Below are 24,745 nucleotides of genomic sequence, written 5' to 3'. Positions count from 1 at the left end.
CATGCGAAAAATGTAATATTTGCTATGACGGGCTTGTATAATTTTATTATCAGCATAATTTTATAAATTTTTATTTTGACAACATTGATATCGAGAATGATGGTGAAGAAGCAAAAAATATTAAGAATGACGAGCATTATGAAAATAATACTTTGAGAAGTAAAGAAGAATCAGAAGCTGAGACGTATATGCAAAGAGTCTATGATCAGATTGATGAACAAATATGGACCCCAAATCAACATAGCTCTCGACATCGTCATTAAATCTATTGTAGATTTGATATCTATTTATTTATTGTGAACATAGTTTTCATATATATATGTATTATAATATGCTTAAAATATTGTATATATAATACTTAATGTAATATGAAATTTGTTATATTGTTTATAAGTTAATAAATATTAGACTTTTATTATTATTCAGTTAATTTCATTTGCTCTAATCCACTACCAATCACTTTTTTTTTCTTTTATTATAATTCTCACTTTTCTTTGCTTCGTAATCTTTTCACTTTTATTTACTCTCAGTTATTTAATAATTACCAACAATACCTAAAATGTAATTCTCTCGAAGGGAATAAAAAGACAATGATGTGTTTTAGGTATAATTTATATCGAGAAAATGTCATTTAAATCATCAACTTTCAATTTTATTGAAATAAATCACCCACTTTTTTCATAAGCAAGAAACACTCGACTTTTATTAACAAATCATTTTAATCATAAACTTTCGTTGAAAATATGATTTTATTCTTATTGTTAGTCAAACTTTATAGTTGACTAACAATATGTCTAAAATGACTTTTAGGTTAATGATATTCTTGGTAAAAATAAAAATAAACAATTGTTTTTTTCAAAATATTGGAAATTAAATTTTAGAATAAATTATTTAGTAAATATAAAATTTATAAATATAAATATTGTATAAATAAAATTTTAATTTTTTCATTATTTTCTTCAAAATAAAATTTCAATAATTTTCATTTATATTAAAATACTTAGCTAAGATATCACTAGTTTAATAATTATTTTTGATAATTGTTTTTATTTTTGTAGCTGTTGATATAGTCTTAATTGGATTATGTTTTATAATTTTACTGTCAATTATTTTAATTTTTTTTCAAAAGTTTAATATATTTTTGGTTCTCACAGAGATAAAACTAATGGTATATAGATTCTTCATGATTCTAATGATGGACCAACATTTTGGATTGTACAATACTTATAGAAATTATAGAAATTTGTTTTATATAACTCATTTTGCTTGAGAATTAAAAGAATTAAAATTTTACTACAAAAATTTTTGACAGTAAAATTAAAAAGTATAATTCAAATAAGATTATATAATAGTTACAAAAATTGATTGTAATTAATTATAAAAGTTCTTCATAATAATTTTATAACTAAATACTCAATTAATGATATAATAACTCATTATTTTATAATATAAAATTATAGAATTTTTACTCAGAAAATGAAAAACTTTGTATTTTTGGTTTGAACTATTTCTTATTAATAATTTTATTATTAGTGTTATATTTATCAAAAAAGTATTTTAAATATTTAATATTCAATATTTTGGAGAAATGTTCATTTATATTTATTTCAAAATATCAATTTTAAAAACCATCTTAGGCAAGATATTAGTCAATTATAATTGACGAAAATAAGATTGTCAACGTAAGTTTATTATTAAATGACTTATCAACAAAAATTGAATATTTTTTGGTTTATAAAAAAATTATGTTTTATTATTAAAATGACTTAACAACAAAATTATTTTTGCATTCTCGTATTTTTGAATATAAAAAGTAGTTAGTGTGGAAAAGTTGGAAACAGTATTTGGAGGGCGAAATTAGCGCCAAATAACTTCTAAAAATTCTAAATCAGCCATACAGAGAAGTACACATCCTTCTCACAGAGGAGTAGAGTGGTCTTCATCTTCAGAGATAAACCCTAATTTCTCCAGAGAAGAATGCGGAAGAAAGGAGAGCTAGTGTGGGTGAGACTAAACCCATCAGATTCATGGATTCCGGGTCGGATCCTTGATCAATCCGAACCGTTTGGAATCCTGGTTTCCTTCTTCGACCTAATGGAACCACGCTACGTTCCAGAACCCTGTCTCCGAAGCTTCGAGCGCGATTTCGAAACATTGGTTGCAGATTCATGGAGGTTCCGCCACTTGGTGAACAGAGCTCTGCAAACGCACTTCTGGAATGTCTCCTTTGGGCTATGGTGTTCTTGCCAGCAGCCGATCGATTCTCCCGGATACTCTCTCCCTTGCTCTCTTCCTCTTAGTTCCGATTCGGCTCTGAGTTTTGTTCGAGAGATGGCAGTTTCCGAACTTCCACCGCTCATATCCTTAGCTTTCGGCGTTACACTGTTGATTTTAATAGCTCCGAATCTGTCTACGAACAAGTTAGGGAAAGTAAGTTCGAAAAGTTATTGCTTTTTCTACTGTTCTTGTTCTTAGTGATACATATATGCTCAGTTTAATTAGGAAAGAAACCACATTTGATGTTATTGATATGCTTTAAAAGTTACTCAACGGCAAAATACTCTTACTGTTTCCTCAGTTAGTTTTAGTTGAAGTCAAATCTGAGTGGTGATCTATATTCCCTTGTTTACCAAGTTCTGATACATTTGTATTCTCCTGTCAATATATGTACGTACAGGTGCAAAGCTAATGGATCGTGTAGAGGAACCAGATTGGTATCTCCATCCCTCCAACAAGATGGACTGCATCGACCTGGTCCCTTGTTCTTCTTCTGAGCAGCCTGTTGATAAGTTAGTTCAGATTTGCACATTCAAATTGAGAAACCCTCTAAAGAACTCCGATTCAAGCATTATGAAAGCTTGTGAAACCATGGCTCGAACATCTGACCATGAGGATGCGGACAGAAGCAGACGCTGTCACTGGGATCAGAGTATTTGCTTACTGAATTCAGAATCTCCAATAATAGAGGAAGATGCCACTTCCATTGGAACTCTTGATGATAGAGCTGTGACATCATCCGCAAAGCAGTTGTCACCCTTGCTTGATGCGACTAAGGACAAGGCTTTTCTAGCAAAGCCTGTTTCTTTTGTTGTTCACCAGGATCTAGCTTGTTCAAACAAGGAGATCGGTTCTGGTTATGTAGGCGTTGCACCTGCAGAGAAATTACAAGACTTGGAAGTTGCAACAACTGCTGAAAACCAGATCAGAGAAGTTGATAATATCAGATCCATTGGGATCAAAAGGAAAGCTAGTCGAGACAAAGCATCATGTAACTCCCAGAGAACGAAGAAAGGATGCCAACAGTCCATTTTTGCTGATAAACTGCAGAATCTACAGCTGTTGGAAGATAAGCATTTTGATGATCCAAAATGCTTGCAAATGAAGTTCTTGAGTACACATGGGAATCTCCCATCTAGATCACAACTGTTGAAGAGATTCAGCGTGTTTGGGAAAATAGATGCGTCAAGAACTGATGTAAACCCAGAGGGAAGCTCTGCGGAAGTAGTATTCCTGCAGAGCATAGACGCAGTGACAACTTATCAGTTTGTCAAAAAGATTAAGCTAGGACGGTCTATGGTAGTGTATCGGCTCGACGCCTTTGAGGAAGACAGTGGAGTAAACAAAGTTTCTTTATCTCAAAGGCCTCAATAGTCTGTTCCATCACCAGAGGATCATGCAACATGGTTTGGTAGATAAAGAAGAGGGAATAAGTCATCTCAAGGTGAAATTTCAAATGGCAAGTAATTCATGAAGACCATTGTTTTCAATAGTTGTGTGCATAGCTTGTCCTCTTATATAGTAGCCAGGGTATATAAATAGCGTAGAACTTGCAAGTCGTTTTGCCCTGAAGGTTGTATACATCTAAGAGAGAAGAGGAGGTGGAGATTAATTCAAGGAATAGCACATCATTGGTAGGAGAGGAGAACCTGAACTGTAGTGTTAGAGGAGATGGAGAGGCAGAGAACTTACAAGATACAGTTGACGAGGAGGCTGGAGTTGAGACATCAGATGGTGAGTGTGATGATGGATGATGAAGAAAAGGCTGAGGAGTCCATGAGTAATAAGAAGGTTGGTTTAAGGAAAATGACACTAGTGTTGGGCCCGAATATGGCCCGGTAGCTGATTATCAAATAATAGAAGATGATGATGGGCCGCGATAGGCCCATCGCGAGTTCAAAACCTAAAGAGAGCTAAGCTAGAGCCGAAGGCTGAAAGTTAAGGATCCTAACTAAAGAGGTCACGACGAAGAGGAAGCTCACGTCATAACAAGAAGAAGCGCAGGACCCGGTCAAGGGGAAGCTGTTGCGGATTCCACCTCAAGCGGAGAAGATCTCGGAGATCAGTTGAAGACAACCTAAAGAAGCCCAAGGCTATTTAAAGAGAAGGTCGAGGACTAAGAAGAGGATCCGATTCAACTCATTTTTTACTCAACATTCATCAAAACATTCTTATTGTAACACTCTTATAATCTTTGTATTCATCAAAGATCACCTTTTGTAACCATCCCATTTCTACTATATCAATACAAATCGAAGTTCATTCTACAAGTTCTTACGGGATTCAGCCCGCGATTATCTTTCCCTAACCTTTCCTAAACATTAAACCTGATCTAAAATCTAGGTGTGAGTTTTACCCCTCACAACTAGGAGAATGGTTTGAATTCATGGAGGTTCACGTGCAGAAACATATAGTTGAGGAGGCGGAGAAGATGTCTGAGCTAATGAGAAGTAAAGCTTTGAGAGTTGACCAGTATATTGCAGAGCAGAAGCAAGCAGAAGGGAAAAGGCAGTGTGAGTTAATCAGATCATTTGCATTGTGCTAAGCTTGGAACTTGTCATCTCTATACCTGAGAAATGAATAGCATGATCCTCCTTTCTAAGTTAGGTTGCTTAAGTTTTTCTGTGGGTGAGATTGTTAGAATCAATGTATGTACCTGTATAACTCACTTGGTGCTAATCTACTTGATGATTTTGTTTTGTGCTAAGAACCATAACTTGTTCGGCTACTGCCAAATATATTTGGTCACTTTCTCAATGGTACCTCTGCATACCAATTTTTCCATAATAGCAGATAAAGATTTACGCAATTATCCTGGCGGTATATCTGCAATAAGAAGATGTTGTCATAGACTCTTGCATCAGTATACCAATTCTCAGATGAAACAAATCCTTTTTTCAAACAATGATCTGAATAATACGTACTCGGATGCTGATATTAGTTCCATGAAACGTCTCTTAGAACTTTTTCACAATGCTTTCCGCAGGTTCCCTCAGATTCACAGAGAATGGTATCTACAGAAGCCTCTAACTTCAGCTTTAGAGCGCGATACAGACTACAGTGTCAATACTCAGTGGAGTTTTAAGCTTTTGTGTATGTAGAATTCTGTCTAGTGACCATATATTTTCTAAAAATGATATCAATAAAATAAAAATAGTTTATTTATAGATGTTGACCAAGTGTTTTTGAGACAATAAAAGATGTTATTGTGCATGTATACACAATATACTTCAAAGTAACTGCTGGGTTATAATGAATGACCCTATGTTATGTTATGTTTATAAAACTTCTTACTGATGAAGATGCGAGCAGAGATCATTACTAGTACAAAACGTTTGCAACGAAACAAATTACCAAAACACAGAACAAGAAGTACACAAGCTCAAATTTTACTTAGCTTGTTAAACATTTTATTACACTTGATTAAGACATAAGATATACAAACCAAATAAACCGGTATGAGTTCGATCAATTTTCTATCATGTGAGAAAAACTGATCGAGACCAAACCGAACGTATACTCTCCTAAAAATTACATGAACAATAAGTCATCAGACCAGAGGAGATCCACATCATCATAGGACATCAGACCTTCAAAAATACTATCGAAATCAAGAGCCATCGTCGCTTCTTCCAAGCTTTTTTCAGCTGCAGCTGGTAATGATGATACAGAGTTGTTGTTGTTGCAGGTTTTGACAGATACGTTCTGATCCTCTTCTTCTTCTTTGTCACTGTTGCTAACAAGAGGTGGCAGCTCTGGTAAATCATCATATGTAATGATAGTATCCAAATCAAGATCCATCGCCACTTCTTCCCAGCTTTTTTCTGCTGCAGGTGATACAAATAGATTCTGATCCTCTTCTTCTTTTTCAGTGTGGCTAACAAGAGGTGGTGGTGGTGGTGGTGGTGGTACATCATCACAATCACAATCAAAATCTTGGAGGAGTTTCCTCAGATACGCTGTGATCCTCTTCTTCTTCTTCTTCTTCTTTGTCAACAAGAGGTGGGAGCTCTGGTAAATCATCATAGGTAATGATAGTATCCAAATCAAGATCCATCGTCACTTCTTCCCAGCTTCTTTCTACTGCAGATGATACAGAGTTGCTGTTGTTGCAGGTTTTATCAGTTACACTCTGATCCTCTTCTTCACAATCACAATCTTGGAGGAGTTTATGAAGATCCATCTCGCTCCATTCATCCGACTCAGGTGAAATCTCAACCATGTCCTCATCGTCGATCGTTGTTGTTGTTGTTAGGGTTTGATCTTCCAATTCCTTGAGACGGCTGTATAGTACTTTCATAGATTCCATCGCTTCCATAAGCTCTTCCGGATCATTCGAGTTGACGAGCTTCTCATCGTCCCACCAAAACCCTAACCCTAGGTCCTTGCGAGCCATACAGATACCTAGGTCTTCTCTTGTCGCTTTGGTATTATCACACGTTGAAACAGGAGCAAGTCTCTGTCCGGAGAGATAAGCGGAGACCACGGACTCAACGGAGGAGTGACCAAACGAGAAGAAAGGAACGTTGGAGTTTGAAGAAGATGGTGTCGCTAAGATTGCGATTTGAGCGTCGGTGATTACACAAAGCTGAGCCGCTTTGCTGTAGAGACCGTCTCTGCGTTTCGTGAAAGTAGTAGCACGCGAAGCTTAGTCAGTGATCTTCGTCATCACAGGCTTCCTCTTCGTACCTCCCTTCTTCACCATCTTTCTTTCACGATCAAAAACGAAACCCTAATTAAAACGATCTTTCACGAACAAGAACGAAATCCTAACTGAGAGTTGAGACAAGAGTCGAGAGAGAGAGAGAGTTTCTTTGTGTGCGCGTAAACGATCGTTCACGAACAAAAACGAAACCCTAATTGAGACGAGAGTCGAGAGAGAGAGAGAGTTTCTGTGTAAGCGCGTAAAAGATTAAGAAGAAGATAGCGAAAGCATAACTACACACTCTCTCTCGGGAATATATAGGCTCCGTCGGTGGATTGATAATTAAATTATTTAACTTTACTATTTCCTTTTTTATGTTAAACCCGCCACTAATCTGTAATTAACAATTAATTAATTAACTCACAACATTTTTTTTTTGACAAAACAATTTTTTTTTAACATGAAAAAAAGACATCCCCTTTTTTCTTAAAAACAGCTACGAACAGACCGGTTCGTTCATATCTAACTCGTACCGTCGTACCATGTTCGAATTATATCATATTTATATTTCTATGCCGTTGTTGTTCGTACTCCAAATTTCCAACATATAAATCGGTTTACCCAGATTCAAACCAGAAAGAACTATCGAACCCAAAATGAATCTTGGTTTAGTTACCACGAACTGAGTATTTTTAATCCAATTAAAATGGATTGTTTCTGTATCAAATACACAAATTACTAACACTGGATTTTCACTCTGAATGTACAAAATACAACCAACTATAATAAAATAAAATATTCAATATTTAATACAACCAACTATAATAAAATAGACAATATTTACTATATGAAAACTGATGCTCCTCATAGTTTAATTCAACATGGTTTGGTAGATAAAGAAGAGGAAAGAAGTCATCTCAAGGTGAAATTTCAAATGGCGACTAATTCATGAATACCATTGTTTTCAATAGTTGTGTGCATAGCTTGTCCTCTTATATAGTAGCCAGGGTATATAAATAGTGTAGAACTTACAAGTCTTTTTACCCTGAAGGTTGTATACATCTAAGAGCGAAGAGGAGGTGGAGATCAATTCAAGGAATAGCACATCATTGGTAGGAGAGGAGAACCTGAACTGTAGTGTTAGAGGAGATGGAGAGGCAGAGAACTTACAAGATACAATTGACGAGGAGGCTGGAGTTGAGACATCAGATGGTGAGTGTGATGATGGATGATGAAGAAAAGTCTGAGGAGTATAGGGGTAAGAAGAAGGTTGGTTTAAGGAAAATGACACTAGGAGAATGGTTTGAATTCATGGAGGTTCACGTGCAGAAACATATAGTTGAGGAGGCGGAGAAGATGTCTGAGCTAATGAGAAGTAAAGCTTTGAGAGTTGACCAGTATATTGCAGAGCAGAAGCAAGCAGAAGGGAAAAGGCAGTGTGAGTTAATCAGATCATTTGCATTGTGCTAAGCTTGGAACTTGTCATCTCTATACCTGAGAAATGAATAGCATGATCCTCCTTTCTAAGTTAGGTTGCTTAATGTTTTTCTGTGGGTGAGATTGTTAGAAGCACATGTATGTACCTGTATAACTCACTTGGTGCTAATCTACTTGATGATTTTGTTCTGTGCTAGGAACCTTCGAGTTTCTTCTTCATTGTTAATATTATGCAACGGCTACTGCCAAATATATTTGGTCACTTTCTCAATGGTACCTCTGTATACCAATTTATTTTATCCATTATTGCAGATAAAGATTTATACAAGTAAGTAGATGCTGTCACAGACTTTTGCATCAGTATACCAATTCTCAGATGAAACAAGTCCTTTTTTCAAACAATGATCTGAAAAATACTGACTCGGATGTTGCTATTAGTTCCATGAAACGTCTCTTAGAACTTTTTTGCAATGCTTTCCGCAGCAAATCCTTTTCCCTCACATTCACAGAGGATGGTACTTTTATACAATAGATTTTTTGTACTTTTTCTTTTAATGGAGAAGGTTACATAAAAGGGATACTGAGAATTCAATCATGTGATGTCAAGAAAAAAAAAAGAGTTCCATCGAGTTTTATTGGGAAGGACAAAAACCAATCTAATGTCATGACTCATGAGAACCAACCACAACATATCTTGTAACCTGAAGATGGTACCTCACATCTCTTTTCAAAAACAAATTGAGTTCCAAGAAGAAATGGAACAACACGTTTTTAAGTCTATTACTCTGTGTTTGTTCACTAGATTCATCTGCTTCTGATGTTTGTATTCCTCTGCTTCTTCCCACGCACTCGCTCTGTTCATCAAAGTCAAGCCTCTGCATCTACATTGTTGTTGTTGGTGTTGTTCTCCTCTTCCTCTTTACTCGCTCAAGGCCTCGATGTTTATCTTCCCTAGTTCAACTCCTAGAGCTACAATCTCTCTTCTCTTGTTGTTGGCCTCCTCTAGGAGGAGTAGAAGGCAGAAAAGAAGCCGGGCTGTGAGGAGTTGTTGCATCAACAGATCTTGAAGGCAGAAACTCCTCACCACAAAGTGAATGTAACATATTTGTGAAATCAAAGAGAAAGATAAAGAGGAAATTCAAACATGAAACATTCTCTTACTCAAAAAAAAAAAACGATTTGACTTCCAATGCATCCATGTTGTTTCTTTCTAACGTCGATTTTTGAGAAGTCGATCCTGGTTTACTCAAAAGACAAAAACCAATCCAATTGTCTCATGTGACTCATGAAAACCAACCACAGCATATCTTGTAACCTCAATAGGTTTCATCTCTGCTTCTGCTCACCGAACAAGATATTATTAAGGCCATAAGAGTACAAACTTACCTTGCCTCATGTTTTGATTCCTCTGCTTCTTTTCATTTATCAAACTCAATCCTCTGTGTCTCCTCTGCATTTACATTGTTATTGTTGTTGGTGTTGTTCTTCTCTTCCTCTTTACTCTCACCCAAGCTGGGATGTTCATCTTCCCTAATTGAACACGACTTCTTGTCTACCTTTATCATCTTGGAAATTAAATTTTAAGACATGAAACTCACTGCTTGCAGTAAGGGTGGTCGTTAGGACAATTGGATTGTGTAAAGTGAAAGCAGTCTTTTGAAGGAATTATTGTATTGAGCTGTAACAGAGACAATCTTTTGTACTCTGTTGAGGTATGTGCCAGAGGATCCATTCTCTGCACGCAACATTCAGTTTTGTAAGATTGAATAGTACCTTAGGAAGCTCACTGCCGAGTAACAATGAATGTACCCTATTGTATTTGAAGATGCGAGCAGAGATCATTACCAGTTCAAAACGTTTGCAAAGAGTATTATATGTGAGAACAAATTACCAAAAACATAACAAGAAGAAGTACACAAACTCAAATTTTACTTGCTTGTTAAACATTTTATTACACTTGATTAAGACATCAGATATACAAACCAAATAAACCGGTATGAGTTCGATCAATTTTCTATCATGTGAGAAAAACTGATCGAGACCAGACCGAACGTATACTCTCCTAAAAATTACATGAACAATAAGTCATCAGACCAGGAGAGATCCACATCATCATAGGACATCAGACCTTCAAAAATACTATCGAAATCAAGAGCCATCGTCGCTTCTTCCAAGCTTTTTTCAGCTGCAGCTGGTAATGATGATACAGAGTTGTTGTTGTTGTTGTTGTTGCAGGTTTTCTCAGATACGTTCTCATCCTCTTCTTCTTCTTCTTTTTCAGTGTTGCTAACAACAACAGGTGGAAGCTCTGGTAAATCATCATAGGTAATGATAGTATCCAAATCAAGATCTATCGCCACTTCTTCCCAGCTTCTTTCAGCTGCAGATGATACAGAGTTGCTGTTGTTGCAGGTTTTATCAGTTACACTCTGATCCTCTTCTTCACAATCACAATCTTGGAGGAGTTTATGAAGATCCATCTCGCTCCATTCATCCGACTCATGTGAAATCTCAACCATGTCCTCGTCGTCGATCCTTGTTGTTGTTGTTAGGGTTTGATCTTCCAATTCCTTGAGACGGCTGTATAGTACTTTCATAGATTCCATCGCTTCCATAAGCTTTTCCGGATCATTCGAGTTGACGAGCTTCTCATCGTCCCACCAAAACCCTAACCCTAGGTCCTTGCGAGCCATACAGATACCTAGGTCTTCTCTCGTCGCTTTGGTATTATCACACGTTGAAACAGGAGCAAGTCTCTGTCCGGAGAGATAAGCGGAGACCACGGAGTCAACGGAGGAGTGACCGAACGAGAAGAAAGGAACGTTGGAGTTTGAAGAAGATGGTGTCGCAAGGATAACGATTTGAGCGTCGGAGACAACACAAAGCTGAGCGGCTTTGCTGTAGAGACCGTCTCTGCGTTTGGTGAAAGTAGTAGCGCGCGAAGCTTTGTTTGTGATCTTCGTCATCACAGGCTTCCTCTTTGTACCTCCCTTCTTCACCATCTTTCTTTCACGATCAAAAACGAAACCTTAATTGAAACGATCTTTGACGAACAAAAACGAAACCCTAATTCAGACGAGAGTCGAAAGAGAGAGAGTTTCTTCTATTGTGTAAAGCGCGTAAAAATAAGAAGATAGCAAAAAGTAGGACAACACTCTCTTCCTCTCGGGAATATATAGGCTCCGTCGGTGGATTAGGTTTGGTAATTAAATGATTTAACTTTACTATTTCCTTTTTTAAGTTAAACCCGCCACTAATCTGTAATTAACAATCAATTAGAACGAGCCCAAACCGGTTCCGTTTAAAACTTTAAATACAGTGGACTCTCAAAATCTTAAATAATAGGCGGTGGCCCATAAGGCCATAAGAGAGAAACTATGGAGGAGAGAGAGCAGTAGAAGAGGAAAGAAACAAATGTCAAGACGGCTCTTGACACTCTCAAGAGTAGCCCTCAGCGAAAGAACAAGAAGAAGGATGTCTGCAACAACCATGGCGGAATTTCTGACAAAAAGCCCTTACTCTCCTCCTTCCTGGGCTTCACATCTTCGTCCGCTTCCTTCTCACACCTTCTCCCTCGCTCACGTACGCTACTTTTTAACCTTTTCTATTTAATTAATTATCTCTCCGTTCACTGATCGTCTTCTGTCTTCAGCGTCCTACTCCGATCCATCGATGGAACATTCCCAATCTCCCCAACGGCACTGAAATCTGGATCAAGGTGGTGACTACTCTCATCTCTCTATCTAATTTTGCTTTGCTTTAGTCTTCACTTTCCGCTTTACCGATTTTGGCAGCGAGATGACTTCACGGGGATGGAATTGAGCGGAAACAAAGTCCGGAAGCTCGAGTTCCTAATGGCCGACGCCGTGGAGCAACAAGCCGACACCGTCATCACCATAGGCGGTATCCAGAGCAACCACTGCCGTGCCACAACCGTCGCTTCTAACTATCTCAATCTCGACACTCATCTTATACTCCGCACCTCCAAGGTCTCGTTTTCTTTTTTCTTCTTTGTGTATCTCATTAAAATAATCTCAGCTTTTTTCACATGACACTTTTGGTGTTTTTTTGCAGCTTCTTGCGGATGGAGATCCAGGGTTAGTTGGGAATCTCCTTGTTGAGCGTCTCGTTGGAGCTAACGTTCATCTCATCTCTAAGGAAGAGTATTCTTCCATTGGGAGCGAGGTTTTTTACTTTCTCCCTTTGCTTTCTCTTTTGATCGATTACTAAGAAGAGATTTGTAGTTTTACTGAGATTGATGGTAAACTTGTTGTTAGGCTCTAACTAGTGCCCTGAAAGAGAAGCTGGAGAAAGAAGGAAAGAAGCCTTATGTTATTCCCGTTGGTGGATCCAACTCTTTGGGAACTTGGTCAGTTTATTGTAGTTTTCACACTTAACTTTACATTACATACACACTACTCAATTGCTTGTCCACCCCTTAATGATATACTGAATTGGTCACACTAATCGTGTAGGGGCTATATTGAAGCAGCAAGGGAAATTGAGGAGCAGCTAAAATGTAGAACCGATGGCCTAAAGTTTGATGATATTGTGGTGGCATGTGGCAGGTTTTGCTTTTACTTCTTCTCTTGTACATTTTTCTCATTTTTCTTTTTACTTCAGTCTCATATTAGTCTTCTGTTTATTGCTTTTTAGTGGTGGTACAATTGCTGGTATCTCATTGGGGTCTTGGTTGGGAGCTCTAAAAGCCAAGGTATAGTCTTTTCCTCAACTTTTAGGTGCATCGCTCACAGAGCTATGTTATATTTCATTTTCATCGTGCAGGTTCATGCTTTCTCGGTATGCGATGATCCTGATTACTTCTATGACTTTGTCCAAGGCCTTCTGGATGGACTTCAAGCTGGTGTTAACTCTCGTGATATTGTTAGCATCCACAATGTGAGTGTCACAACCTTCTAAGACTTTTCTCCGTCTTTTAATTTTAACGGTCCTGTTAAATGTTTATGTTGATTCTTCTTGGATCCTTAGCAAACAAACTCAGATGGAAATTTGTTATAAATTCTTTCTTCTTAAGCACACACGGTTTGCTATTACTGATTCGTATGTTCTTTGCAGGCCAAGGGAAAAGGTTATGCCATGAATACTGCAGAGGAGCTTAAGTTTTTAAAGGACCTAGCAAGTGCAACAAGTGTTATTCTTGATCCTGTTTACAGGTTTGTTTGTCTTTCTAGTCCTTCCTTGTTCCTAATATTTTAAAACTCATGATTAGAATCGTAATATATAGAGAGAGAGGCTTGATCATTTGGGGTTTTCGAGTGTTTATTTAGTGGGAAAGCTGCGTACGGTTTGATAAATGAGATGACAAAGGATCCCAAAAGTTGGGAGGGAAAGAAGATATTGTTCATACACACTGGTGGGCTTCTTGGGCTGTATGATAAAGTTGATCAAATGGCTTCTCTGATGGGAAACTGGAGCCGGATGGATGTTCAAGAATCCGTCCCAAGAAAAGAAGGTGTTGGAAAAATGTTCTAGCAGAACAAAAATCTGATTCTGTAATAATCCTGTGAAGATGAGACAGGTTGAGTCCACAATTATTTGTGCATTTAACATATCAATTCCTGTGAATTTTATTGTGTGTATTATGTTTAATAGCACTATCGATGATTACGATAAATAATTGGTGTCTCCACTCTCTTTCTTTCCTCTATATATATATATATATATGTTCAGTGGAATCTCACGATAAATAATTGGTGTCTCCACTCTCTTTCTTTCCTATATATATATATGTTCAGTGGAATCTCTCAAGCGAATAAATATTCTGCTTCTTACCATAGTATAAGGCTCTGAGATAACCTCATTGTGTGTGTGTTTGTTCTTCTCAGTTTCTCTTTTCCTGTTTTCTTTCTTTTTGTGCATTTTATACTTCTGATTGAAGAAATTTAATAAAAAAATGAGAGCTGCTATTTTTATTTTCTTAAGATCATACAGAAAGGAATCATAACATCTGACGAGTACAAGATGGAATTCATAAAGTTCTGCAGTGAACATCAATCACAAAGACCTATATGAATACAAAAACTAAACGTAATTTATCTTTTATGATTTTTAGTTCCTTTTCTTGCAACTGTTATGTTCTAATAATTCTTATAGCAGACAATGAAGTATCTTTAGTTGGTGAACCTAAAGGTTCATCCTAGGGAATGAACCCAAGAAAAAGTCTTAAAGGTCAAGTGTTTCTCATATGAGTTTCATTAAACTCTTTTCTGCTAATAAGTTACAAAACACTACTGTCAAGACATCGGAAAGTCAATCCATCTGGCAAAATAAACCAACTATTTTGTGGCTTAAGAGTTCAGAAGAAGAAGAAACTATTTGGCGGCTCCATATTTGAAATGTGATTCCATAAAAAAGCTCGACTTCAATGAGGTAAGAGATTGAATAGAAAGAAAGAAGAAGACACACAAACAGATCAAGCAAGGATCACCTAAAAGAGTTACTAGTTGAAATTCACCTTAAAAAAAAAAATCAAAACTCTAAACCAAACAACACTAAAAAAAAATAGAGACGGTTCCAGACATTAAGGGAAAACAATTTTAAGAGAAGCAGCTTAGTCGTCATCCTTAATCTTGGGACCACCAGCTCCTCCCTCATTGATAAATCTTTGCAATGATGGGGTTGCACACACTCTCCAACTCTTTCATCTTGTCTTGAGACTCGTCTGCTTCAGGCAACTGGTTACCCTCAAGCCATTGCATTGCCTCCTCAACCAAATCCTCAATCTTCTTCTTGTCTACAGCACCGATATTGGCATCACCGATGGTGTTTCTCATGTTGTAAGCATAGTTCTCAAGAGCAACCTTGGCTTCGACCTTCTTTTTGTGCTCCTCATCCTCATACTTGTACCTCTCAGCGTCTTGCACCATCTTCTCGATCTCGTCTTTAGACAAGCGACCCTTGTCGTTGGTGATCCTAATCTTGTTCTTTTTGCCAGTGCTCTTGTCCTCGGCAGAGACATTGAGGATGCCGTTTGCATCAATGTCGAAACACACTATGATCTTAGGGACACCACATGGAGCAGGAGGGATGCCAGAGAGCGTGAATTCTCCAAGGAGGTTGTTGTCTTTGACCATAGCTCTCTCACCTTCGTACACTTGGATCAACAAACCTGGCTGGTTGTTATGGATGGTGGTGAAGACCTGCTCCTTGTGGGTTGGGATCGTCGAGTTCCTCTGGACCAAGGTGGTCATGACTCCACCGACGACTTTAATACCAAGAGAAAGAGGAGTCACGTCCAAGAGAAGAAGGTCTTGCAATTTTTCATCGCCTTGATCACCGCTTAGAATCGCTGCCTGAACTGCTGCACCATAAGCCACAGCCTCGTCAGGGTTAATAGACTTGCAGAGGTCTTTACCGTTGAAGAAATCTTGGAGAAGCTGCTGGACTTTCGGGATGCGTGTGGAACCTCCGACGAGGACAACATCGTGGACTGTGGTCTTGTCCATCTTAGCATCACTCATACAGTTTTCGACAGGCTCCATACACTGTCGGGAAAGATCCATGTTGAGCTCTTCAAACTTAGCACGAGTAATCCCAGAGTAGAAATCAATGCCCTCAAAGAGAGAGTCAATCTCAATGGTGGTCTGTGCGTAGGGATGTTGTATTGGGTTACCCAGCCCAACCCAACCCTATAAAATATAAACCCAACCCTATTCTAACCCAACCCAACATTAACCCTAATAGTCTATGCATGAAGGGGTTGGGTTAGGGTTACCCATTTTAAAAAATCTTTTAAAACAAAAGCAAATAATATTAACATGATTAACACTGTTTAGCTATTTTGAGAATTTTGACGGAAAATGAGATTTTGCAAATTCAACAAAAAAAACAAAATTTTGTGTTTTTGGCAGAAAACCTTAATTTTTTGATTTGGACAGAAAAATTCAATTTTCAGGTTTTGGTGGAAAAACTTATTTTTTTTTGTTTTGGCAGGAAAACTCATTATTGTGGTATTGACGAGAAAACTCAATTTCTCGGTTTTGGCAGAAAACAAAAATTTCTAAATTTTGACGGAAAAAATCGATTCCCCAGTTTTAGCGGAAAACTCGATTTTCCGGTTTTGGTTGGAAAACTCGATTTTCCGGTTTTGGCGGGAAACCTCGATTTCTCGGTTTTCTCGGGAAAACTCGATTTCTCGGTTTTCTAGGAAAAAACCGATTTCTCGTTTTTCTCGGAAAACTCGATTTCTCGGTTTTCTCGGGAAAACTCGATTTCTCGGTTTTCTCGGGAAAACTCGATTTCTCGGTTTTGGCAGAAAACTCCGACTTCTCGGTTTTAGCGGAAAACCCCAATTTCTTGGTTTCTCGGGAAAACTAGATTTCTCGGTTTTCTTGGGAAAACCCGATTTCTCGGTTTTCTCGAGAAAACTCGATTTCTCGGTTTTCTCGAGAAAACCGATTTCTCGGTTTTCTCGAGAAAACCCGATTTTTCGGTTTTGGCGGGAAACCCCGATTTTTCATTTTTCTCGGGAAAACCGATTTTTCGGTTTTCTCTAAAAACAAGATTTCTCGGTTTTCTTGAAAAACCCTGATTTCTCGGGAAAACTCAATTTCTCGGTTTCGGCGGGATAACTCGTTTTTTGGTTTTGGCGGGAAATCCTAATTTCTCGGTTTTGGCAAGAAACCCCGGTTTCTCGTTTTTGGCGGGAAAACTCAATTTCTTGATTTCTCGGTTTTGACGGAAAAATTCGATTTCCCAATTTTGGCTTGAAAACTCGATTTTTTGGGTTTCTCGGTTTTGGTGGGAAAACTTAATTTATCGATTTTGGCGGGAAAAACCAGTTTTACGGTTTATGTGGAAAAACTCTATTTTGTGGTTTTTGGTGGGAAAACTCGATTTTGTGGTTTTTCGGAAAAACTTGATTTTTTCGATTTTGGCGAAAAAACCGATTTGGCAAAATATTTTTTTTTTGTGATTTTGACGGAAAAAAATCATTTCTGAAATTTTATAGAAACTTTTTTAGCAATTTTAACGAAAAATCAAAAAAAAATTGAGGGTTTGACCCTACAACAAAACATTGTTCTATAACAAAAAATATCTAATAGGGTTAACCCTGTGAAAACCCTTTATTTCCTTAGCCCAGCCCTAAAGTGGCCCTAAACATTTTATGAATAATACATTTGGGTTAGGGTTCTTAAATTATTGAATGGGCTGGGTCAGCCCTAAATCTCACAACCCTATATAACATCCCTATCTGTGCGGTTGAAGAGAGAGTCCTCTTGGCTCTCTCGCAAGCCGTCCTCAGCCAAAGAGAAGCTGCTAGACTGAGAATGATACAAGAAAAGGCACTTCATCTTGATGGATCTTAGAAAGGACCTGACGCTATACATGTGTGTTCTCTTTTGTTTGACACCTGTTACTTTCTATGCAATGCACATTAATCTAAATACTTCTCATTGTCTGGATTGGGATAGTGTATCCGTTAGGAGATTCGATGAGAGTGAGTAGCCATGTCCGTTTTAGTTTGGTTTAATGTTTTCTTTTAATTTTGATTATCAGGAAAGAACCTTGGAGTAGAGATTTGACAAGCAAAAGAATCTCAACACCATTACTTTCATTATTTTTTTATCTTTTTTTCTTCAAATCGGCTTCTTATTCCTCCTCTGTTCTTCTGTATTTTGTTTTTAGGGTTTACTGCGTTTTGTTCTTCTGAGCTTCGTTTCTCTTTTTTTTTTGTTCTTTGGAACCCTAAATGAAACACAAAGTTTACATGTTTCACGAAGAAACACGGTTCTACAATGTGTCAGAGTTTTTGCAATAGTTCATTGGTTCAGTTTTGAAGTAATGTACGCCAAAACAATCCGACATGGCCGTTGTTCCAGTTCTTATGGTCCGAAAGCTTCTGTGAACCTATAAGTCTGTGCTTTGATTAAAATGGTGTCTTTATCCTCTAAGTGGAAACAGAGGTTTTTTATGATGAAAAACAGTCTCTCTTAAACATTTGGATTTGAATGATATTGAGATAAGCCCATATGCTTGATTTACTTCTTTCACCTTTTCAGGTCAAGCATGAAGAGCTAGATAAAACAATGTTAGCTGCTTTAAGATGAGCTTTCCGAAATCAATGTTAGCTACTTTAAGATCACCTGTCAAAGATTGTTTTAGTGATTATGCAACTATTGGAGATTATTCGAGTAATCACCTAATGAAACATTCCAACAGATTTACTTTGTTTTTGTTTTTTTAGTTGTATTAATTGTTTGGTACGGTTTAACAAAAAAAATATGTAGTCTATGAGATTTGGGCAGGGGGTGTAAATAAGAAAAATATGATCAGCTCAAGTTGAATAAGGATCGGGGAAACTCAGGTTACACTTTTCCTAGGAGTTTGAGAATTTGTCGTTAAGAATATACATAAAAAAAAATATAATTCCATAACTAATTTGAAGTGTTGAATAAGTATAAATTTTAATTTTAATGTTTATTAATTATGCAACTTTTTAATATTGTTTGAATTAAATAAAAAGATGGTACAAGAAAATCTTAATAAGGAGTTTATGGAATACAAAGATAATTCGTTTTTACGCATGTGAAACAGTTTTATTGTTGTTAATAGGGTCAGACGATTATGCTTGGTGTTCTAAACAAATAATTAAATATGACTTTTCATTTTCTTGGTGATAATTCTGTAACTGTTAGTTAAGAAACATCAACAATCACTGTTATTTTTCTCATCATACACATCGCAGAAAAAATCTTCCTTTCCAATGCTATCTGATCTGTGAGAACTGCCGCGTGATGGTGAAAAAGACGGCTGTGAGAATTCATAAAACTGGTTCCACAGAGTTGAGATCCATCACTGAAACAGAATTAGGCTCTGATGCTGATAATACAAATGTTCCAAATGCTACGGATGATTCCAGTTCCGGTTCGTATCATATATGCATATACACTTTAAATTTCCAGAGTAATCTACTGTGACTTCATCACAGTCTATGCCACTATTTTCGCTAAAACAATGTAGAACCGCCAATTTTTTCATTAGGTGATCTTAAAAAACAATGTAGAAAACAACTTATATTGGCTAATACTTTTGCTAAAACAATAAGAATCGCACTAGCCCTCACAAAGAAGTACTATTACCAGAGTTATTCATATAAATAAGACATCCCAGCGATTGCCAACCTATAAAACTAATGTTATTTCTACCAATGCACTCGCTCAATCAAAATTGCACTCTATTATATACAGCAGACAATCACATTAGATAAAATAATATAGCCCAACTACAAAAACTCAAAAATAATTTAAAGAACATGGTTTTCATTTTCAATCATCCATCCATTGATTAAACTATACACAAACAAACCAACTACAACATCAAGTTCCAAACCAACCCCTACCATTGGATTTACATATTAACAATCATATATTCATAATAAAAAATATATATGTAACACATCCCGCCCGTAGGGCGGGCCGGTCATAGTATATATATATATATATGTTCAGTGGAATCTCACGATAAATAATTGGTGTCTCCACTCTCTTTCTTTCCTATATATATATGTTCAGTGGAATCTCTCAAGTCAATAAATATTCTGCTTCTTACCATAGTATCAGGCTCCGGAGATAACCTCATCCTGATGTGTGTGTTGTTCTGCTCAGTTTCTCTTTTCATGTTTTCTTTCTTTTTGTGCATTTTATACTTCTGTTTGAAGAAATTTAATAAAAAATTGAGAGCTGCTATTTAATTTTCTTAAGATCATACAGAAAGGAATCATAACATCTGACGAGTACAAGATGGAATTCATAAAGTTTCGCAGTGAATATAACAAAGACCTATATGAATACAAAAATTAAACGTAATTTATGTTTTATGGTTTTTAGTGTAAGGGTTTGGGCTTCAGCTAGCTACTGGGCCAACAACAACCAGATTCCACCATGGGCCAAGCACACCAAGGCCCACTCCGTTTAGTCACCTGATAACATACAAAGCATATATATATTGTGAGTATGTGATTAGGTTAAAAACGGAAGGAGAACAACGCAGACACACAAGGTTAAAGGCAATCTGAATCAGGTCAATCAAGGTGGACAGCAAGAGGAAAGAGACAACAATATCAGATCAATAGCTTAGGCTTAAGTCTATTGTATCAAAGGGGTTTGTTGTATCCTCTAGCTTAGGAGAATCTGACTCACTTGTAAACTATCTAGCTCACTGATTTGGTGTAGCTAGAGACTCTCTGATCTAGTGAAGTTTGGGAGCAGTAGTTCTCCCACGAGACGTACCGTGCTAGAGGCCGGGAACTCGTTAAATTGATTGTGCATTTACTTTCAGTTCATAACCTAGGTCTAAGCTAACTTGAAACCTAAGTAACCTAAGCAATTATCTCTACAAGTGGTATCAGAGCTTCCGGTTATACAAGGCTACTTAGGAGGATAGAGAGAGACTTACAGTACCCGGATCGCAAGTGATGTCTACCACACGCATTGAGGTGGATCGCTTTGACGGTACCGGTGACTTTGCACTATGGAAGGTGAGGATGCTTGCTCACTTTGGAGTGCTGGGATTGAAAACTATTCTCACCGATGAGAAACTGCTAAAGGAGGGTTCTGACACCAAGGATGAACCTGAATCTGCAATGAAGGACTCAGGAAAGGGCCTTGCTGGACTAGTAGAACCTTCACCTGCAATTGATCCTGCAAAATTCGAGAAGTCAGAAAAAGCAAAGGACCTAATAGTGCTTAATGTTGGAAATAAAGTCTTACGGAAGATTAAACACTGTGAAACAGCAGCTGCAATGTGGAGTACGCTAGATAAACTCTACACAGAGACTTCATTACCAAACCGAATCTATCTACAGCTCAGATTCTATACATTCAAGATGGCAGACTCCAAATCAATTGATGAGAATGTAGACGATTTTCTGAAGCTAGTGGCAGATCTGAGTAATCTGCAAGTGGAAGTATCTGAGGAAGTTCAAGCTATCCTACTGCTTAGTTCATTACCAGCTAAATACGATCAACTCAAGGAGACTCTTAAATATGGAAGAGACACTCTAAGCCTAAACGAAGTTACAGGGGCAGCGAGGTCAAAAGAGAGGGAGTTAATCGAGAGTGGTAAATACACCAGGTCAGGTGGAGAAGGTCTGATGGTTGAGAGAGGGAGATCAGATCAAAGAACTGGGAAAGGCAATGGAAAAGGGTACAAAGGACGTTCTAAAAGCCGGTTTGGGAGGTCCAAGTCAAGACCAAGAAACACCAAGAACACAAAGGGGTGTTTCATTTGCGGTAAAGAGGGTCATTGGAAGCGTGAGTGCCCTGACAAGAAACCTTACAAACCGCAAGACTCAGCTAATATAGCAGAACAGCCAATGGTGCTAACAGTTAGCACCCAAGACACCGAGAACGAATGGGTAATGGACTCTGGATGTTCATTCCATATCACACCAGATAAAAGTTTTCTATTCGACCTTGAAGAATTCAAAGGTGGGAAAGTGTTAATGGCTAACAACACTCACTGCAACATACAAGGAATCGGGAAGATCAAAATCTTAAATATCGATGGCTCAAGTGTGATTCTCACAGGCGTCAGGTATATGCCTGGGATGAGCAGAAATTTGATTTCTTATGGCATGTTGGAAACTGCAGGCTGCACATATGAGGGGAAAAATCTCCTGGTTAATTTCTTCAAAGATGGTAAACGGGTTCTTTCAGGGAAATATTTTCAGGGATTATATTACCTACAAGGGACAGTACTACGTGGAGAGGTTAACATTTCTAAAGCAGATAGGAATATGACTAATATTTGGCATTCACGCCTTGGTGATATGAGTCTTAATAACATGTCTGAACTTGTCAAAAAGGGATATATCATTGACAAGGAGGTTAAGACACTGGATTTCTGTGAACACTGTGTTATTGGAAAATCTCATAAGCAGAGCTTCTCTAAAGCTAAACATGTGACAAAGGGTATTCTGGAGTATATTCATTCTGATCTATGGGGTTCTCCTTCTACACCAGATAGTCTTGCTGGTCATAAGTACTTTGTTACTTTTATTGATGATTTTTCAAAGAAAGTGTGGATTTATTTTATGAAGACTAAGGATGAGGTATTCTCTAAGTTTAAAGAATGGAAATCAGAAGTTGAGAATAAAACCGAGAGGAAGATAAAATGTTTAAGGACTGATAATGGATTGGAGTTCTGCAATAGGCAGTTTGATGGCTACTGCAAACAGTCTGGAATTAAGAGACATAGAACCTGTACTTACACCCCACAACAGAATGGGGTGTCAGAAAGGATGAACAGGACTATTATGGACAAAGTAAGATGCATGTTAGCCGAATCTGGCTTGGACCAAAGCTTCTGGGCAGAGGCTGCATCCACTGCAATCTATTTGATCAATCGGTCACATAATTCTACACTGGAATTCAAATTGCCTGAAGAAGTGTGGTCGGGTTCTAAACCTGATTTGGGACATCTTAGGACATTTGGATGCTCTGCATATGTTCATGTAACCGAAGAGAAGACTGGCCCTAGAGCTATTAAAGGAGTCTTTGTGGGATACCCTACAGGCACTAAGGGATATCGAGTATGGATAGAGGATGAAGGTAGATGCAGAGTCAGTAGAAACGTTGTGTTCAATGAGGATGAACTGTATAAGCATACAGTCACCAAAACAAAGGAAAGCTCAGATGTAGCTAAAGAAGAAAAGAGTCATGATAGTAAAACAAAGAAGAGAGTGTCTTTCAGTGATGACTTGATCAGGGGACCTTCTCATACCCCTGATGTCGAAGATGCACCTGATCAAGGTGGAGATGAGTCATCAGACAGCTCAAACAGCTCAAGTTCCAGGGATGATGAGCAAAATCACGATGATGAAAGAAGGACTGATGAAGAACAGAATCCTGATAATTACATGTTAGCACGGGATAGACAGAGGCGACAGAACATAAGGCCACCATCTCGATATGAGGACGGCAACTTTGTAGCTTACGCGCTCAATGTTGTTGATGATCTGGAAGATGAGGAGCCTAGATCGTATGCAGAAGCAATGAGAAGCCGCAAAAGAGACTTGTGGACAAAAGCGGCTGAGGACGAGATGGAGTCACACAAGAAGAATAGAACTTGGGATCTTATCGATAGACCTGCTAAAGCAAAACTCATTGGATGCAGGTGGTTGTTTAAGCTTAAACCTGGCATCCCAGGTGTTGAAGATGAACGCCATAAGGGCAGGCTAGTCGCCAAAGGTTATTCTCAGACAGAAGGGATTGATTACAACGAGATCTTCTCACCAGTTGTTAAGCATGTCTCCATCAGACTTATGCTCAGTGTTGTGGTGAATCTAGACCTAGAACTAGAACAGATGGACGTCAAAACTGCTTTTCTTCATGGAAGCTTAGAAGAAAGAATCCTAATGGAACAGCCAGAGGGGTTTATAAAACCGGGAACAGAGAATAAAGTGTGCTTATTGAGGAAATCCCTGTATGGTTTGAAGCAATCCCCGAGGAGATGGAACCACCGGTTTAACGAGTTCATGAAAAATCAGTTATTTGAAAGGTGTAGTAAAGACCTGTGCGTCTATATGAGGGACGTCCAAACAGACAAGGCTATTTATCTACTCCTATATGTTGATGACATGTTGATTGCATCTGGAAACAAGAGAGTGATAAGAGACCTTAAGGAAAAGCTGAGTGGGGAATTTGAGATGAAAGACATGGGAAAGGCCTCGAGGATATTAGGCATGGACATTACAAGAGATCGAGAAAAAGGAATCCTAATACTATCTCAGAAGAACTATATTGAGAAAGTCTTAAAGACATTTAGTATGCTGGATGCCAAATCGGTCATCACTCCAACCGCATCACATTTCAAGTTAAGAAGCCTAACTGACGATGAGTGGAAAGTGGAATCTCTAGATATGGAAAGGGTTCCCTATGCGAGTGCTGTGGGGAGCCTAATGTATGCTATGGTAGGCTCCAGACCCGACCTAGGATTTGCAGTTGGTCTGGTCTGCCGGTTTATGAGCAAACCAGGAAAAGAGCATTGGAATGCAGTACAATGGATTCTGAGGTATCTAAAAGGAGCAGTTAATTCAAGCTTGACGTTCAAGAAGAACTCTACATTACTAGTAGAAGGATACTGTGACTCAGACTATGCTACAGACAGAGATAGAAGCAGATCAGTAACTGGGTACGCATTCAAGTTTGGAGGAAATACTATATCATGGAAATCATGCCTACAATCAGTTGTTGCACTATCTACAACAGAGGCTGAGTATATGGCTATGAATGAGGCGGCAAAAGAAGCTATGTGGTTAAAAGAAATATGCACAGAGTTGGGATTCAAACAGAAAGGTATCAAACTATATTGTGACTCTCAAAGTGCACTAGCCCTAGCAAGAAATCCAGTCAATCATGAGAA

At 37.9% G+C, this 24,745-nt stretch overlaps 5 protein-coding genes across 5 annotated transcripts; 2 read left to right on the top strand and 3 right to left on the bottom strand.

The window, feature by feature from the left end:
- Window positions 1–2,532: 2,532 nt before the first annotated feature.
- Window positions 2,533–4,617, top strand: LOC130495987 (uncharacterized). Its single transcript, XM_056987687.1, has one exon. The coding sequence runs from the start codon at window positions 2,689–2,691 to the stop codon at window positions 3,649–3,651; it is 963 nt and encodes a 320-aa protein (XP_056843667.1). The 5' UTR covers window positions 2,533–2,688; the 3' UTR covers window positions 3,652–4,617.
- A 1,033-nt stretch (window positions 4,618–5,650) lies between these two features.
- LOC108848358 (agamous-like MADS-box protein AGL97) lies at window positions 5,651–7,205 on the bottom strand. The gene is given in 2 exon segments (XM_056987688.1): window positions 5,651–6,032; window positions 6,409–7,205. Coding segments are annotated over 2 exon segments (798 nt in total). The 5' UTR covers window positions 6,983–7,205; the 3' UTR covers window positions 5,651–5,808.
- A 3,066-nt stretch (window positions 7,206–10,271) lies between these two features.
- On the bottom strand, window positions 10,272–11,558 carry LOC108837802 (agamous-like MADS-box protein AGL97). Its single transcript, XM_018610814.2, has one exon. It carries the CDS (start codon window positions 11,359–11,361, stop codon window positions 10,429–10,431), a length of 933 nt encoding a protein of 310 aa, XP_018466316.2. The 5' UTR covers window positions 11,362–11,558; the 3' UTR covers window positions 10,272–10,428.
- Window positions 11,559–11,746: 188 nt separating this feature from the next.
- Window positions 11,747–14,055, top strand: LOC108813818 (bifunctional D-cysteine desulfhydrase/1-aminocyclopropane-1-carboxylate deaminase, mitochondrial). The gene is made up of 10 exons (XM_018586491.2): window positions 11,747–11,941; window positions 12,012–12,077; window positions 12,154–12,348; window positions 12,434–12,544; window positions 12,637–12,728; window positions 12,835–12,927; window positions 13,016–13,073; window positions 13,145–13,258; window positions 13,436–13,533; window positions 13,648–14,055. The coding sequence occupies exons 1-10, from the start codon at window positions 11,774–11,776 to the stop codon at window positions 13,850–13,852; spliced, it is 1,200 nt and encodes a 399-aa protein (XP_018441993.2). The 5' UTR covers window positions 11,747–11,773; the 3' UTR covers window positions 13,853–14,055.
- A 915-nt stretch (window positions 14,056–14,970) lies between these two features.
- On the bottom strand, window positions 14,971–15,897 carry LOC130495979 (heat shock 70 kDa protein 1-like). The gene has a single exon (XM_056987672.1). The coding sequence runs from the start codon at window positions 15,880–15,882 to the stop codon at window positions 14,971–14,973; it is 912 nt and encodes a 303-aa protein (XP_056843652.1). The 5' UTR covers window positions 15,883–15,897.
- Window positions 15,898–24,745: the final 8,848 nt, after the last annotated feature.

This window comes from Raphanus sativus, chromosome 1 (genome assembly GCF_000801105.2).
Source record: "Raphanus sativus cultivar WK10039 chromosome 1, ASM80110v3, whole genome shotgun sequence".
Lineage (NCBI taxonomy): Eukaryota > Viridiplantae > Streptophyta > Magnoliopsida > Brassicales > Brassicaceae > Raphanus > Raphanus sativus.
This window is presented reverse-complemented; position numbering and strand designations above follow the sequence as displayed.

Excerpts from the sequence above, each read along its gene's own strand:
- LOC130495987 (XM_056987687.1), top strand. The coding sequence starts at position 2,689 with ATGGATCGTGTAGAGGAACCAGATTGGTATCTCCATCCCTCCAACAAG.
- LOC108837802 (XM_018610814.2), bottom strand. The coding sequence starts at position 11,361 with ATGGTGAAGAAGGGAGGTACAAAGAGGAAGCCTGTGATGACGAAGATC.
- LOC108813818 (XM_018586491.2), top strand. The coding sequence starts at position 11,774 with ATGTCAAGACGGCTCTTGACACTCTCAAGAGTAGCCCTCAGCGAAAGA. Across the intron at positions 12,078-12,153 it reads GCACTGAAATCTGGATCAAG|CGAGATGACTTCACGGGGAT; the intron begins GTGGTGACTACT and ends CGATTTTGGCAG. Across the intron at positions 13,074-13,144 it reads TGGGAGCTCTAAAAGCCAAG|GTTCATGCTTTCTCGGTATG; the intron begins GTATAGTCTTTT and ends TTCATCGTGCAG.
- LOC130495979 (XM_056987672.1), bottom strand. The coding sequence starts at position 15,882 with ATGGATCTTTCCCGACAGTGTATGGAGCCTGTCGAAAACTGTATGAGT.